At 51.7% G+C, this 16,260-nt stretch overlaps 6 protein-coding genes across 6 annotated transcripts; 3 read left to right on the top strand and 3 right to left on the bottom strand.

The window, feature by feature from the left end:
* Positions 1–642: 642 nt before the first annotated feature.
* J4E79_002414 (uncharacterized protein) lies at positions 643–1,295 on the top strand (the record flags this gene model as incomplete). The annotated part of the gene is made up of 2 exons (XM_049351313.1): positions 643–731; positions 1,166–1,295. The coding sequence occupies 2 exons, from the start codon at positions 643–645 to the stop codon at positions 1,293–1,295; spliced, it is 219 nt and encodes a 72-aa protein (XP_049213951.1).
* Positions 1,296–1,433: 138 nt separating this feature from the next.
* On the top strand, positions 1,434–2,064 carry J4E79_002413 (uncharacterized protein; the record flags this gene model as incomplete). Its single annotated transcript, XM_049351312.1, has 2 exons — positions 1,434–1,939; positions 2,058–2,064. 2 exons carry the CDS (start codon positions 1,434–1,436, stop codon positions 2,062–2,064), a joined length of 513 nt encoding a protein of 170 aa, XP_049213950.1.
* Positions 2,065–2,212: 148 nt separating this feature from the next.
* On the bottom strand, positions 2,213–3,037 carry J4E79_002412 (uncharacterized protein; the record flags this gene model as incomplete). The annotated part of the gene is made up of 2 exons (XM_049351311.1): positions 2,213–2,931; positions 2,986–3,037. The coding sequence occupies 2 exons, from the start codon at positions 3,035–3,037 to the stop codon at positions 2,213–2,215; spliced, it is 771 nt and encodes a 256-aa protein (XP_049213949.1).
* A 3,174-nt stretch (positions 3,038–6,211) lies between these two features.
* J4E79_002411 (uncharacterized protein) lies at positions 6,212–7,943 on the bottom strand (the record flags this gene model as incomplete). Its single annotated transcript, XM_049351310.1, has 4 exons — positions 6,212–7,376; positions 7,427–7,507; positions 7,569–7,682; positions 7,729–7,943. The coding sequence occupies 4 exons, from the start codon at positions 7,941–7,943 to the stop codon at positions 6,212–6,214; spliced, it is 1,575 nt and encodes a 524-aa protein (XP_049213948.1).
* A 4,170-nt stretch (positions 7,944–12,113) lies between these two features.
* Positions 12,114–13,772, bottom strand: J4E79_002410 (uncharacterized protein; the record flags this gene model as incomplete). Its single annotated transcript, XM_049351309.1, has 1 exon — positions 12,114–13,772. The coding sequence occupies one exon, from the start codon at positions 13,770–13,772 to the stop codon at positions 12,114–12,116; it is 1,659 nt and encodes a 552-aa protein (XP_049213947.1).
* A 1,714-nt stretch (positions 13,773–15,486) lies between these two features.
* Positions 15,487–16,260, top strand: J4E79_002409 (uncharacterized protein; the record flags this gene model as incomplete). Its single annotated transcript, XM_049351308.1, has 1 exon — positions 15,487–16,260. The coding sequence occupies one exon, from the start codon at positions 15,487–15,489 to the stop codon at positions 16,258–16,260; it is 774 nt and encodes a 257-aa protein (XP_049213946.1).

Genomic DNA, 16,260 nt, shown 5'->3' with positions numbered 1-16,260 from the left:
CGGACAACACTGGCGTTTTGGCTTGGTCGAATTGTTCTATACCACTGACGGATCTCCTACTACATTTTAATCACTGAAGGTGTTTGGCGTTGGGTTTCAGCATAAGATGGATGGGTGGGCATCTGTAATTGTATGGCTCTATGTTCTTGTTTCTTTAGATCGGTGATGAGGGCTCGCGAGAGTCAGGTAGCATATAGCAGCTGCTTCGGCGGTGATACGATACGAATGATGATTCATTTTGTACGAGACTAGGCCTTGCGATGCTGATGTGTGTGCTACGTCGCGTTATGGGGAAGTGGTTGTTGGTAGAGCTACGTAGGAAGGCGCGTGTCTAATTGACGCTTATCGCCTAGAACCTGTTTCTGCAGTCGCAATGGTTCCCCTCATCATCTCGATCGGAGAGCCCGGAACTGAAAACGAGGGGATCGCAATCCATACAACAACGATGTCATGGGTGTCGATCAGCGTTCAAGGGTGTAGACCCCTTGCTCATTCGATTGCGCAGTGCAATGGCCTGAGCTTCCGTCTCACATAAGGTAGCGTCCCTCGCTGCCCAACCATCACGAGCGCCCACGCCTTTCACCCGCCTAGACGATAGATCAATAGTGGGCTTCAAATACCCATCGAAATACAGAAATCGCCATGGAAACTGCAGCGCCAGCGAAGCGACAATGGAAGGGCCGCACCGACGAGCAGAAAGCCGAGCGAGCCCGAAAGCGCCAGCAACAAAAGTCCGGGCTCAACGCGGGAGGATCACGTACATCGACTAGCAAGAAGAATAAATAGAGTACGCCTTTAACTTAGACTATAGTCTAGTCTTAATTTATACTAGTTATTAAGATAGTACTTTAGTATATAGTATAATTATAATAGCTTTAATATTATTTACTAAAGTACTACTAGTTTAGTATATTACTATAGTACTAGTACTATAGTTATTAGTAAAACTAATAATTTAGAAAAATACTATTAGTTACTAAAAAATACTAGTAACTTTTAAAAGAATATTTCTTAGTTATAATAAGTTAAAGTTTTTTAAGTATAATAGTATATAAAGCTACTTATATACTACTAATATTCTTCTTTCTTTTTTATATAATACTAAAAGCCTAATATAATTAAAACACCTCTAACCTTTACTAACCTATCGCTCGAATAGTTAAAGGACTAGCAAGAAGCCAACAAAAGTGCAACGCGTGTTCACCAAACTTGAAGAATGGAAGCCAGAAGATTTGGGATTCAAAGTCGGCATCAAAGAAATCGAGTTTGGACCAGACTTCGTGGTGCAAGAGTAGGTGGACGCATTTCCGGACCTGGCGGGTGGGGCTAACTCACGTGACAGCGCGCATCTCGATGCGATTGCTACAGCCGACGAAGCTTTTTGTACCAAATTGGAGAAAATCGGTTTGGGGGCGCGTCTTGGTAAAACCAATATGCCTATCACCGACGATGCAGTGGTTCGTCTCGCACGCGCGTGCCCAAACCTCAAGACTCTCCGGCTTGACTCGGCCCTGCTCATCACAGGGACGTGCATCCCACCCATTCTCACAGCATGCCCAAACATCACCTCGCTCAGCATTACCGGCCACAACGGCCGCACAGGCAACTTAAACCTAGACAATCTAAAGCCCATGGCCGACGACCCCATCGTCTTCGTCAGCGCACCCAAACTCAAAAACCTGGATCTGCGCCGCGCGATCAACGCTGCACAAGAGAACTTCTCCGATGTGCTAAGAGCGATCACTAGGCCGCCAGGTCGCAAGAATAAGCTGGAAGTGCAGTTTCAGCATCCGACTGTGCATTGGGAGAAGGTGTACAAGAATGGCACGGTGAAGCAGCCGAGAATTACCCAAGCGATGAAGGAACAGGAGATGCTTGAGGAAGTGATGTGGGCGGTGAAAGGCAATAGGGGGTTTGATATCGATGACGAGGATGATGGGTACGGGACTGATTATAGTGCGATAAGTGCGATTGTTCATGGGGCGATGTAGGGTTGTGTGGTGTGGGGTGGTGCACTTGGCTTGGTGTAAAGACAAGGCTTAACATTGTTATCACAGAGCATAAAAGCGTGGAAGATTATTGATACTAAATTCATCGTGGGTGTGACGTTCGTTTTGTAGCTACTACAAGCCTCAACAAACCGCCTGCATCTCGAAATGCCTTTAGCCCAGGTATCCCCCCGCTACAGATTGCTTTGAGTACGCCCACCGACCTAATCAGAGGCTACGACAACGTTTGGCATGATTATATGGCCCATTCCAATCCTCATCTTCCACATCGAAGCAGCAGCCAGGTGTTGCCTGGACGAGCCCTCTCGTGAAGTTGCCGCGTTCCAAGGCATCCAGTCTTCTTTTGCCTCCTTCTTGACCTTGATGGTCCAAGAGAAATGCTCGGCATGATCCACCGTGATGTCAACAATCGCGTCTCGAAAGTACGTGCGCCAAGCCGCCGTCCTCTCAAGGGCCATAAGAACGGCTGTGAGAAAGCAAAAGAAGCTATGGTGTGGGTCTACGTCGCGGTCAGCGTGCATAGGGTCGAAAACATCAGGGGCCCGATAAGGGTCCAGAAGGTTAATCTTAACAGATGGAGCTGCGTTTTGGAAGCGGAGAAGTGGCATGAGGTTAACCGTGTAGTAGGACCGTGGTATTCTTATATACAGCGTATTCGTGCAGGTCGCTGGTATCGGTATGAAGTCTGCAATGAATTCGTTGATATCGGTAATGTTCACCGTTGCATGGACGTCTTTTAGGTGAAGGGGTTGGAATTCTTTGCGGAGCTGCCGGCAGGTGTGGACTAGGCCCAAAGCTATCCTGAGGGTGTTTTGGTCATTCGACGCACGGAGCGTCGCAGTATTTGCATCTGCTGTAGGTCGTTTGAAGTGTATGTATCGCTGTCGGACGACCAGGTAGTCGTAGATCTCATTACGGATTTCTGTGAAGAATGTCATTAGCGATTCTGAAATTGGATCTGCTGGAGGCTACTTACCTCCGGGAAGCTGGAGTAAGCGTGACTGAGGTTGCGAAATGGATGAAGTCATCTTGCAACTTTGGCTTCTGGTTGGGAATTGGGGTGGCTCGTATGAGGGTGAACGACGAGGAAGAAGAGTCAAGCCTTAAGTATCTGGGGGTTAAATAGGGAAACGTCATTGAATGGCTGTTGATACACGATGCAGGTGGTGGTTGTACGATATTACTTTCACAGTACCTTCCTCATGCTTCCCTTGAGATCTTGACATAGCCGCAGCCCTGGTCTGTGCGTTGGTACGCTATATTCTGATTGCTATACGCTTCACCTATAGTACTGCGATAACGCAGAGTGAAACGAGCCACTTACAACTTTCGCAACATCAGAAACATAGATAAAAAGATGCTCCTACAAATAAGAGAAGTCGCAAGTACAATATACTAGTCTGTGCGTGCCCGATAGTAGAAACTATGAAGGCACCTTTTGTATGTATATGAAATGAAGTTTGGGTGAAGGATATTGACCATTGAACGTCCTTCCTTTCACCACTAAGCTTGTCAATACTTATTTTTTCAAGGCCATCATCTACAGCGTTGAGCTCTTCAACATCGATCCAGGACTTTTAATCCTCCGGCTGAGCAGACACGCGAGTCTGACCGAGCACGTAGTAGGAATGACCATAACTGTCGAAGAGATCCACTTCCTTCGCCCAAGTCAACAGCTCATGGCTCCCGGGAAAGGGATTAGTGATACCAGGCTCTAAAGAAGGTTCAAAGGCCAGAACCTTGAACTCAAGTATGATCTCGCAGTAGGGTAGTTCCATGCGGAAGACAAGTCGAGTGCCTGACGGGATTATGAAGTACTCCCAGACCCATTGCGGTTGTATTTTTGCCCTTGGTCTGGGTGCTCTCGTGGTTTGAGCCCTGATACGGAAGTCTAGGAGTCGACCAGGGAACTTGCGAACGAAGTAAAGCGGGTCGAGCGCCCCGAGGTAGTCGTGGGACCCGCAATCGATCTCACGAACTATGTCTCTGTGACCGTAACCATCGAGCGTGTCTCTGAGACCATGAATACAATCAGAGAAGTCTAAATTCGTGATATTGGTGCAACGAGGCACACTCCTCAGAAATATCGGAAGAAATTCGCTGCGGAGAAGTTGACAGGTCTGCGTAAGACCGAGCGCAAGGGGTCGAGAGCTTTGCCAATAGACTTCGCGAGACTCTTTCTTTGCCCCAGATGTTGATGAAATCTTGAGCGGATAAAAGCGCAAAGGTATGGCTGTAATCGGATCGAAACTCGACGGATTTGAGAAACGAGCCACATGTACTGTCAACTGCAAAGTTGATTAGTACATATACCAAAGTGCTTTGGACCTGAGACGCGTCTACGTACAATTTTCGTGTTGGAGACATCAACGAGATAGCCGTAGATCCGATTGCGCAACTCTGTGGCCGTTATCAGCGATGTATATTGGACTTTGAAATTCAATACTCACCCCCAGGCAGCTCAAGCAGGCGGCTTCTCGACGCAGGTGTCGCGTCGGTGGTTTCGGGTACCCATTCTGCCATATTTGTAATAGTCGCAGTATATTTCGTTCAGGATTACAAGGACCGGAGTTGCGTATCCCCAAATGAAGCTACGAGGTGGTCCGGGGATGTCTGACGGGGTAAAGTTAAGCGCGCTATCCCGATTAGGCAACGGCGGGGAGCCGGGTGATGAGTCAGCAAATAGCTCCAATCGTTGGTCAACGCGCGAACGCCTTCATCTCCTTTTACCTAGCGCATTCAAGAAAAGATACCCGATCTCCGCAGCCGACAATAGGATTACGTCGAGTACTTCTACAGATCGTTCCCAGCCTCATTGCCGGCCGTATCTAGACACCAACCTTCAGTCGGACGCGACGGACGACGCGCCAGCCGTGCTAACTGTCGTCGCGGAATCAATCGTCACCGCGTATCCGAATCTTCAGGCTCGTAAACGAGTAACATTCATCCCCTGTACTCGCCGAGACCAAGAGGCGTGAAAAATCACACAGTCGTAGTCAAGCACGCTGCGCAAGATGCGGTGCTATTTCTTAGAGCTTCCCGGAGGTAAGTACTCGCCGTCGTTAATGTTAGTCAAGAAGCACACTAACATCTGGGGCGGTCGTAGAACTTCGCAATCACATCTACACGCATCTCATCGATGCAATCCCAACAAAGGTCCGACTCATACCTCCGCCTTACTCGGCAAGCCTGCTCAGTCGAACACCAAATCTGGTATCCCGTTGGTCAATGCTTCGACGGAAGACACTCGGCCTCACTCAAGTTTGTCGCCAAGTCCGCGATGAGTTTCTTCCAATGCATCGCCAGCACATTTCCGCGCATGTTCAAGACGTCGCTACCGTGGAAAAGTTTGTGGATGTCTTCTTTCCCGACCTTGAGAAAGCATGTGGCACCGTATTATTGAGCCCATCGAGTACCAAGTACAACGTCGAGCTCGCTCCTCTAATTCGGCTGCTATTGGCTGCACCTAAACTTGTCATCGAATTTGGCAATGTATACAGAAAAGACATGAGCTGCCTCAACAGTCTCATTGACGTACGATCCAACGACACCTGGAAGAAGTTCTTCGAGGAAGCTGTTACATCTGTGCTGTACAGAACCCCTCGACTCATCATCAAACCTCAGTTGCGCTTGGAGATCACCTCTCTGGTGAAAGAACCGTGGATGATTTGCAAGCCAGATTACACTGCCGACGACATACTCCGAAGTGATTATTTAGTCCATATGGAGAACTGGTTGCAGAGAATCGGCCTCGGTCAAGTTCCGATACCACCAGATCTGATCGATATCACTGTCAGACACGTGCTTCCACATGACGCTGTTCCAAGCCGTGAACTTCCCCGACGCGCCGATAGTAATGATGAGGTGGAGGGCTTGAAATCTTTGTAAGGACCTACCGGTAATGTGCATCGTAGGCCGGGCAACTGCGCCGTTGCCGTGAAGCCTGGAATCGAAGAAGCCGTTATACGAAACGATCAAAGGCGCGACGCTCAACAAGTAGGAGGCATAGTGACGATCTCCTTTGCATGAGTTGGCCCTGGAGCACGTGGACATGCGCAAATCATTACATCGCATGATAGAATGGTACATCTCTGGTATTTGGATGCCGAGTCCGAGTCCATGCTATGGCAGTAGCAACACTACCCGACACGCTTTCATCTCAATTGTTCCTGTTCTAGACTCTCCCACCTTAAGCCTGCCCCTCAAAGATCTTTGTTGAGATACTCGACAGGCCCAACATACACCTTGCGCCCCTTGAGAAAGAAGTACACAAGAGAGAATACCACGACAACGCCGTAGATGAGGATATTCCAGTTCATCAGATCAGGTGTTGGGTGCGGGAATGTGGGGAAGAAGGCGAACACCAACACTATACACAGATACACAACGGACACGCCATTGACCCAGATACCAGCGCGGCCGAGCGAGAACTTGCAGGGGAGGAGGGTCTCTCTGTTCCATCTCTTGATGAACATGCATGAGACACTGACGATGTAGGACGAGAGGAGAGCACACGTGCCCAGCGATGCGACGGAGTTGAATGCCACGGTGCTGCCGATGTTGATGAGGGAGAGACCAATGGCAATACCGAAAGACACAAGAACACTGTTGAGAGGGATATCCCAGCCTGGTCGGACTCGGGATAGGAAGGCACTGAAGGGAACGCCGTGGTCGCGAGCAAAGGCGAAGAGCTGGCGCGAGCATGTTGCCACATTGTTGACGCATCCAAACACGGCCATGATAGTCGTGATCGATGCCAGAGCTGTAGCCCCTGGAATGGACTGCGTAGCGTTGTACATGATCTGGATGTGGGGCTGCCCGGTCGGCGACATGATGGCGCTTTCGACGTCGCCGAGGCAGAAGCAGAAGGTAACTAACATGAGGAAACCCAAACTGCTGTTAACGACTGCTGTCCAGATCATGGCACGGGGAAGTGTGTGCGATGCGTCCTTCAATTCTTCCGACATATGGGTAGCAGCATCTGCACCCAGGAGAGAGAAGATTGGCGAGAGCTGTCCCACCAACACAGACAGGCCCACACTACCCCATCCAGCGTTGTCTTGGAATCCACCGAAAACCTCACTGGATGGGCTGCGCGGCCCAAGCACCCACATGGTGATGAAGATCGCGAAGAACCCAAAGATGTGCAGCACCAGGACGATGCCTTCGACCAGAGGTAGCTTACGAGCTAGGAGTGTGTTGAACAGGATCGAGAAGGTTGCTACCGCGATGACCAAGAGGGTGCCGTGCCATCGTTCGGGGACGTAGTTGGGGTTGTTGAGGATGATGAGTCCTTGCACCTGACCACCAGCAAGGAAGGCGATGGACGCGATTCCCGTCTGCCAACCCAGCACGCAAAGCCAGCCACTGGTACCCGGTTAGTGATAAGCCTTGTGGATATACTCGGGGAAGCTTACACGAGGTAACTTAAGAACTTCTGGTGTTTCTTTGGCGCGAATTCAGACACCCAGTGATACTGTCCACCGGAAGTAGGAGCCCTTAATATTCGTCAGCGATTGGTTCGTGTCGAGGAGATCTTAGCAACGGGCCGCTACGCACATTGAAGCCATCTCAGCCATTGAGACAATGACAAAGCCCATGCCTACCGCTGTGACGAGGAACATGACGATAGCGCCACCGGTGCCACCATTGGTCAATGGGATGATGAGAGTTCTGTTGGGAGTCAGACAGTGCAGATCAAAGGTTCATGCATACCCACGTTAAAATGGTCTCCCATGTCGCCATCAACACCATGCTGTATCCGAATATCGACACAAAACCGAAGTTTCGTCGCAGCTCCTGTCGCTTTCCCATACGATACATGTCCTTTTGGTCGCCAGCGGTCCCCCTCTTTGTTGGAGCGATGCCATCCTGTTGCGACTCGTTCTCAAGAGGCTGGGCTACGGTAGTAGCCCGATTTTTGAGTTCCGACATGATTAGAAAGAGGTGTGTAGAGTCAAAATTGAAGAGAATGAGCGCGAATCTTGAAGTTTTCACTGTGTGACAAGATCAGCACAGAGACTGGAGTGCAGCATGCCTCGGTAACATCAGAAAGGATGCGGCAGATGGCGCAACTGCACCTGCCTCAACAGTACAGAAGAGATCTGAAAGCAGCGGCTCAAGCCGACGGCCAGCGGTCAGATGAAAAAACCGAGAGAACGTGATGGGTAGATGCACGTTGACGATGCAGGGAACGGGCCTCGGGGGCGGCCAAGGCTCAATGGAGGCTAGCACGCCGCTCGGTGGGGGGAAGCGGCCTTCGAGCCGCAATGCAACTTCAATCCTTCGCACCTCTGCGACATGCTGCCAATCCGGGTGCCTTGTCAGTGCGGCTCGCTTGCGCAAGGCGTTTCGGCTACGCGCCCAGTGCTGGCTCATCCAGCTTCCTTGAGACGAGACGGGCAATCCCTCGCATGGGTGAGCACAGACGCGATGACAGTGAGATGGCTGCGGCACAGTCGAAGGGCTGTATCAAGCGCTCTCAACTTCATGGTCGAAGCTATGGCTCATCAGCCAAAATCGACGCTCACGCGCATCTCCAAACTCCAGCATGTCCGCTACGGCGCAAGACGGCAATCGCTGGGCGCGGATTACACCTGACGATCGCAGTGGGATCTTGTACATTGTCGCACTTCTCGAGTTCATTTACACTAGCCTCACATTTCTCACACGGATCTTCATCAGACGGCGTATGCTGGGACTAGATGACCTAGCGATGCTGATTGCGCAGGTAGGGTTGCTCCCAGCTTGACATTGCCTGCGTCGATAGATTAACAACAACAGGTGGCTAGCGTTACCCAATTCTCGCTACTCCTCGTTTCGCTGTCATCTGGCCTGGCACAAGCTTTTGGACGTCTTGACAGCGAGCAGTACTCGCGGATGGCCACCGTAAGGCGACCCTTTCCAGCGCGAAACCTTCTCTAACACATTCACAGACTTACTCACATTGTCAAGTCTTTATCTACATATCTCTCGGCTTTTCCAAGATTGCATTGGTATTGCTGGTACGACGCCTCTTCACGCGCGACATGAAACGCGCTTGGGCAATATGTAATGTGGTTATCGGGATCATCGTAACGTGGACACTAGTATCCGCGGTGCTAGTCTCAGCTAGCTGCACCAAAGAGAGCTTGTCGCCAAGGAAAACCTCTGATGTCTGCCATGGTATCGAAACTCGCTACATGATCATCATCGTCACGGATGGAATAACCGACTTAGCGCTCGCCCTCATCCCCACGTATCTATGCCGCGATCTTCAGATGAAGACTACCCTCAAGTTGGAGATACTGGGGATTTTTTCGCTAAGGCTTCCGCTTCTCATGCTTGCCGGCCTGTTCTACCGGACTTGGAGAAGCTCGTTACGTGGCGAGAATCCCGGCGTCGAGCGGACAACAGCGTTGATCTATCAGCAATCCCAGCTCTGCGTCTCACTCATAGCTGGAACTCTACCATGTCTCAACTCCTTCATTCGCAGTTTTGACACTGGCAGTGGTCAGAAAGTAGGCGTTGGATGCTCTCCCGACTCAGGCGGTTACGGCCACATGTCGAGCATACATCACAGCACTACGCAGTCCGACCACAGCGAAAGTCTGCCCATGTCTCGATTTGATCGTGTTCACAGCGTTACATCACGAAAACGAAGACATGCCAGCGATGGTGTAGTCAGTGTCAACAGGAAGCCCTATGTTGCGGAAAGCAGTTTTGGAACAAATGACATGAGGGGCAACCTGGATCGCATGAGTACACGAGAATCCCATCGGAGGAGTCAGCACAGCACTCAAGAGCTTTTCATTCGGAAGGACGTATACTTTGAAGTGAAGCGTGAACCTGTCCCAGAAGGGATCGATGCACATCAGCCCGGACAACTTCACCTGCCTAAGTAGATGTATCAGGCCATACGTCGGGACCGTCGAACATGTGTCATCAAGGATGCATGCGATTATCCGGGGATCGAGCCAGCTAGCCGGAGACAATAATGGCCGCATTCCTCTACAAGGTGTACAGCCTATCGAGCCATCCCTCCGGCGGTTTCAGCATCGTGGACCCACATGAACAATATATTTCCACCCTTCACGTCGTCTTTCTCCAGCGGATTTCCTTCCCCTTCGCTCGCAGTCCCCACTACCTCAACAAATCCGCAGTCTTGGTAGAATTTATCCGAGTACTCACCGGCCGTTACACACGCTTTAACAAACGCTTTAACACCCTCAGCCTCGGCACGATCCAGCCCCCACCGCACTAGCAGCCGTCCGGCCCCACGACCCTTAACATCAGGATCCACGCAGCAAAGGGAAGGATATCAATTGGTTGCGCACGGCTCGGCCCAGTAGTGTTTAGTAAAAGGTGCGGCCTAGATCAAAATCGTCTTATTCGACGGGTCTAGGGCGCGGTTCTGCGTTGAAGGCAACGCGGGAAATGTACCAGGATCAGTACATCCTGCGATAATTCTTTCCGCGCCTAGGGTGTCGCCTTGGGGTTGCCAGATTGCTGCGCCGATGATATTCTCTTGCTGATATGAGGTGGTTGAGACGGCGATGTTGATCTTGTTTCATGAGTCGGTCCAGTAGTTGCGTGCCTATTCGTGCCAGAATATCTTCACGTCCTCTGGATACTGGCCTCGGTGGGGGTGAATTACTCGACCGAAGAGGTCTTCTTCCATGAAGGCACGCGCGCAGATGCCGAAGATGGCTGGTTCATCGGAAGGGTTTGCAAGGCGGAGATGCATGTTTGTAATTTGGGATATGTGCTGGTGTGGATGAGGTGAGACCCAAAATAATCGGGATATATGTAGCCTCAAATGCACCCCCGAACTTGGATTAACGTACGTTCATGCAACTGTCGAGTGAATCCTTAGTCTAACCTGTTGCCTTAGAGAGGCTAGGCGTCACAGTCGTTAAGATGTGGACAAAGCCTGGAGGAGTTGATGTGTAAAGCGTCTGGGGGATGGTGCGTTCAAAAGTCGGCAGGCAACATTGAGACATTGACTATCCCTGGTGTAGCCGTTGAGAAAACACTCGGACTGGATCTTTTGCACGTGATGTGTTGATGCCTAGGTAGTGGCCACTGTACCTTCTCTTGCTCCAGTTCATAATCTCGCCCCGTTTTGGCTTCGCTTATCTCATCACCGCTCCTGACGCTACATCTACTCCGGGATTGCTTATCCGCGAAACGATGCAGGGTACTCCAGACATCCCTATAGCGACATGCCGACTCCTACAACTGCCTGGAGGTATGTCTCCTCCCCTCCCCTAGAGCGCCGCGCATACTAATCCCTCGATGCAGAAGTGCGCAACGAAATCTACCAGCACCTCGCACAGCCCCGCAGCATTGACTTTGGCACACTCAGCCTCAATCCGCACATTCATCACTGTTTGCCTGGATTGCCGCTCCGCTGGACTTCGAGCGGGCGCAACACACTCGGCCTTTCCCAAACATGTCGGAAGCTACGGCGCGAATTCCTACCACTACTCGAGCAACAGTCGACGGTAGTAATCGGAATGCATCTGGTAGATCCATACATTGCAGACTTCTTCCCGGGCGGTACTGAGGCGCGCGGCAATTTGCGCATCATGACCCGACAATACGGTGTGTCGCTTGAACTAGCTGGATTGCTTCGGCTCTATGCGAGGTCTCCTTTACTGCGGGTTTTCCTCCATACGCCCTTCCCATGTCCACCTCGCAGAGTCATACCCGAAGATCGAAACAGCGCTTGGCTCGGCTATGCGATCAAGTATGTGTCTCGATTGACGTACACGCGCTACGTTGACACGCTCGATCGTGCAAACCACCATTTTCACGTCTATCTGACACATGATGCCTTTACAGCCATTGCGTCGGAGGGCGAGACTGAAATCCCTGGACAGCATTGGGCTAATCTCGTCGGTTTTCCGGGAATGAATTGGGGTAATGTAGTTGTAACCGTTACGGAGGCGCCAAGTGGTTGAGCGTAGAAGGGTCAGGGTGTATCTGGAGATGTGCTGACAGGTTGAGGGTCAGAGATCCAGGGGATATGTAGAGAACGGAAGGATAAATTGAACATGGTCATGGATTTCGCTTGTACTTTCATACTACACAAGAGTTGTCTGCGTAATCAGTTTAACAACATTATGCAGGAATAATATCAGCAACACTCCTCCAGAAGTCGCACCTCATACCACGCCCAGCCTCCCACGTATACGCATTCACCAGCGTAAAGCTATTCATCAGCCCCGGTTCAGTCAGATAAGTCAGGTTGACCGGTGAGCTGACCATCAAAGCTAACTCACCACCCGTCTGGTTAAGATCAAGTTGATATGGTTCAGCGATCGTGAAAGCTGGCCATTGAGTAGCATCGTTGGTGGCTACGGATCCGTTTGACGAGCCAGAAGAGCCAGCTGCAACGGAAGCAGAAATCGACGGGGTGCCCTCAGTGATGAAGTTGCCCCAAATGTTCATGAAGGCGCGTTGGAGGCCGGTGCTTACGTCTGGCCTGCCGCCTAATGGTCCGAAGTATACGCCCACATCAGCGCCGTGGGTGGCTGGGAGGGCACTGAACTGGTACTTGTATGATGTGCGATCACCATCGGTGTACGCTTCCGCCATCCAGTATGACGGGCATACGAAAGTCAGTTCGGCGTAGAGGTTGTTGGCACGCTGTTGCTGTCCGGTTGCTATTGAGCTTTGGTCGAGCGCGCTGGGTCCGGTCACGCCGTTCGTCGCGAACTTATCTGCGTTAGAAGTGGTCGCGGCGTCGCTGATGGGGTAGTAGCGAAGAACCTTTGCGATGTCGGAATCGGTGAACTCGGGCAGGTTGTTGCGGAGCCACGCTGTGAAGTCGTCTTCAGAGATTATTGTTTGTGGTACGAACGAAGGGCCCTCGTTCGCATTATTTCCGATCAGAGCATTCCGTCCGTTCACACGCTTCTCGAGAAGCTGGCTGCTTGGCTCATCTTGAACGTACACTCCGTCTGTAACCGGCAGGAAAGCCCAGGTGCCGAATGTTGCAGTGCTTTCCACTTCGCGGGAAGCGTTCTGCAACGTCTCCGTGTCTTGCGATAGCAAACAATCGAAGATGGTGGAAGTCGCATTACCATATGCGTTGATCATGCAGCCGGCGCGGTCGGCGAACGCATAGTAGTTCTGTGTCGGAATCCAGTCTTTGTAGCCGTACTGCTTGGGCAAGTATGGTGATGCCGCAATAGTACTGCGGAACATCGAGTCGCCTAGAGAGCCACCGTAGGCCATGTCGTGTAGCATGACCGAACCACCACCAGCACTCTCGCCAGATATAGTGACAGCTGATGGGTCGCCTCCGAACTGACTGACATACGTCTGGACCCATTGGAGAGCGAAGAATTGGTCCAACAGTCCTGCATTCACGACGCCCTTTCGGTACACTTCGTCCGAGGCGAGGAATCCAAAGGGCCCCAGTCGGTACTGGATTGATACAACAACGAATTTGTTCCCGGTCGTCGTGAGGAGATCGGTGAAGTCTTGTCGCCCATTACCAGCGCCATAGCCACCACCGTGGATCCACACGAGTACAGGAAGGTTCGTCGCGTTTGCCGGGCTTTGGACATTGAGGAAGAGACAGTCTTCTGAGAGTGGTGGTGAATCTGGGTCCGGAGGCGCACTCGGCATTCCATTGCTTTGACCGATCTGTGGACATTGCGATCCGTAGGTGTCCGCGGCTATTGGCAAAGTTCGGTTTACGGCTGGTGCCTGGGGTCGTTGCCAGCGTAAACTACCTGTTGGTGATGCAGCGAAGCGGATGCTTGAAGTCATATGTTAGCTGCAGTCATCTGAAATTACGAGAAAGTCATACCCTCTCCAGCTATTGATACCTGTGCTTGCATTACTGGAACCCTGATAGATCTCATAGCCTAGGTCCACCTCCAAATCATTACTCGTAGTACTTTGTCTGCTTCGCAAGACTTCTCGAAACGGCTGAGATTGAGGTAGCGCAGCAACCGTCCCCGAGAGTGTAAGAGCACTTGCGATGAGAGACGATAGTAACATGACGCTGGCTGAGGTTGGTAGCTACTCGACTGAGTATGTGGTCAATCGCGACGCACGAAGAGCTTTTGTATCGCAAGCGCATTCCGTAAGCGGAACCCGGATGTGTAGCCCTGATTGCCCGCACTCCTTTCGACCAAGCCATTTATCCTCGGGCATTAAACCGTGCGTCGTGCCGTAGTGGATTAGAGGTTGGTGATGAAGCCGTCCGTCGATCGATGGCACTAAACGGCTAAGCATTACTGCGAAAAGACGACTAGTCTTTCCAGTTCATCCGTGAAGGCCGATCACTAGCTAATTGTCACATAACGGCTGAACCAATGTGCCGAAGACCAGGATGCAAAGGCCGTTGCCCTCTAGCGTCTGGTACCTAGATCGGTGGTGTGCGTGGAGAAGATAGCGTCGATGACGAACGTCAACAATTCGAGAATGTACATTGAATTCGAAAGTCAGATGCTATGCGCTCGGTGTCGCTCTCGCTGTTCCCCTTGCAGCGATTTCGCGCATCGATTGATCCGGAAGATCCGCCGGAAGATCCGGGGTATGATGCTTGTCTGCTCGATCGTATCGGCATCGTATCGTTGTTGTTGTTTTTTAGCTTCGACCGCATTCGCTGTGCATAAGGGCATGCGGACGTGACGTCTGCCGTCCGCGCGTGCCGTGTGCGGAGTTAGAAGTCGTGCGCTGATTCAGCAATTGCATCATGATTTCTATAGGTTGAGGAAGTGCCGCTCGGGCCATCTTCACCGAAAGCTATCGGGAATAAGTCCAGGACATACACCAACTTCACGCGTCTTGTTGTCTCCGACGCGTTTTTCGACCATGCCGAAGGCCATGGGAGGAACAAAACATCTTCGTATTTGGATCCAGACGCGCTTCACCTTGAGCGCACCTCGCGCCTTTTCCATCGTCAATAACATGGGCCAGGCAGGCGTTCGCTGACCCCTCTTCGCGACTTTGGGTACCAAACCCACACGAACACCTTGATAACGTGAGGGCTCGCGATAGCAGGCCATCTGGCTCTCAATGCTGAGTATATGCTCGCTGCTATAGCTCCGAGTTGGCACCTTTGCCTTCGTTAGGTCTCTCCTTGTTGATGACACGTACCCAACAGCTTACTTCTTTCGCAACATTCTTCGCAACTCTGGCTGATATCTTTCTGTGTATTCAGAGCCATCTCGACTCTTTCAGGCGTTCCTACTTGGTGACAGGGGTGCATGCAACCGAGTGGAATGAGTAAGCGAGGCACTATCATTGGCAGCTGCGGGTGCTGCATCTCTCGACTCAGCCACCACGTCGGAGGATACGGCACCAATAGCTCCTTCCTTCAGTCTGACAATAGAGGCTGAGCACAATTCCGATATTATCATGGCCTCAGCCGTCTCCTCCTCCCTCACTTGCTTGACAAGGCCCGATTTGAACCTTAGGCTTTTCCCTCCCTGACCCTGCTACTTTTTGTCGCTACGGCAAGCTAAACAACATCATGATCTTCGGCGGCCTTGAGATTGTCGCAGGCGGATATCTCATTCACCGGCATTACCGAAAGAAGAACGGAAAGGAGCAGCTTGAGGAAGAGGCTCAACAGCGACGCCATCACACCTTTCCAGGCGCCAATCCCGCAAAGCAGAATGGCTGGAATACTCAGGCCCACCACCGCCCTCAACACCATCCACAAGCGCAACAGCAGCAACCCGTGGTACCACAGCAAAAGTACGCGTGCTATGCTCCAGTAGCGGCACAGCCCCGACCGCAGATATACCAGCCTCAATTCCAACCCCAGCCTCAAGTTCAGCACCAAGCCCAACCTCAATCGCGACCGCACGCACCTCCTCACACGCAGAGCTTCAACATCCCACGGCGGCCCGTACCGCAGCGAAAACCTCAAATCATCATCGAGCCCTCTCTCCAACGAACCGACTCCTTTGCGACGATATCGCGCATGCCTATCGCGAACGGCTCGCGGCCACACGACGTACCCGAGCAGGCTAGCCCTGCGATCGGTCTTTCACCTATACCACAACATGGCGTCTATGGGAACGCGGGATTCTCGGTGTCAACACCGGCATTTGGAGCTACGCCTACATCGCCAGGCTTGGTATACGAGATGGCTACGGGACGCGAGGGTGGTGTTGGTCAGACTGTGGACGATAATTGGGAGACCTACGGCGGCCATGCACATGCTGGAGCGCCGCACTATGCGCCGACTGTGTCTACTGAGCTGGGCGAGCGCGATCCGCCACCGCCTTACATGCCTTGA

This window comes from Alternaria viburni (genome assembly GCF_023758015.1).
Source record: "Alternaria viburni strain BMP 2772 chromosome Unknown scaffold_4, whole genome shotgun sequence".
Classification (NCBI taxonomy): domain Eukaryota; kingdom Fungi; phylum Ascomycota; class Dothideomycetes; order Pleosporales; family Pleosporaceae; genus Alternaria; species Alternaria viburni.
Note: the sequence above shows the minus strand (reverse complement) of the source record. Positions and strands in the feature narration are given on the sequence as shown.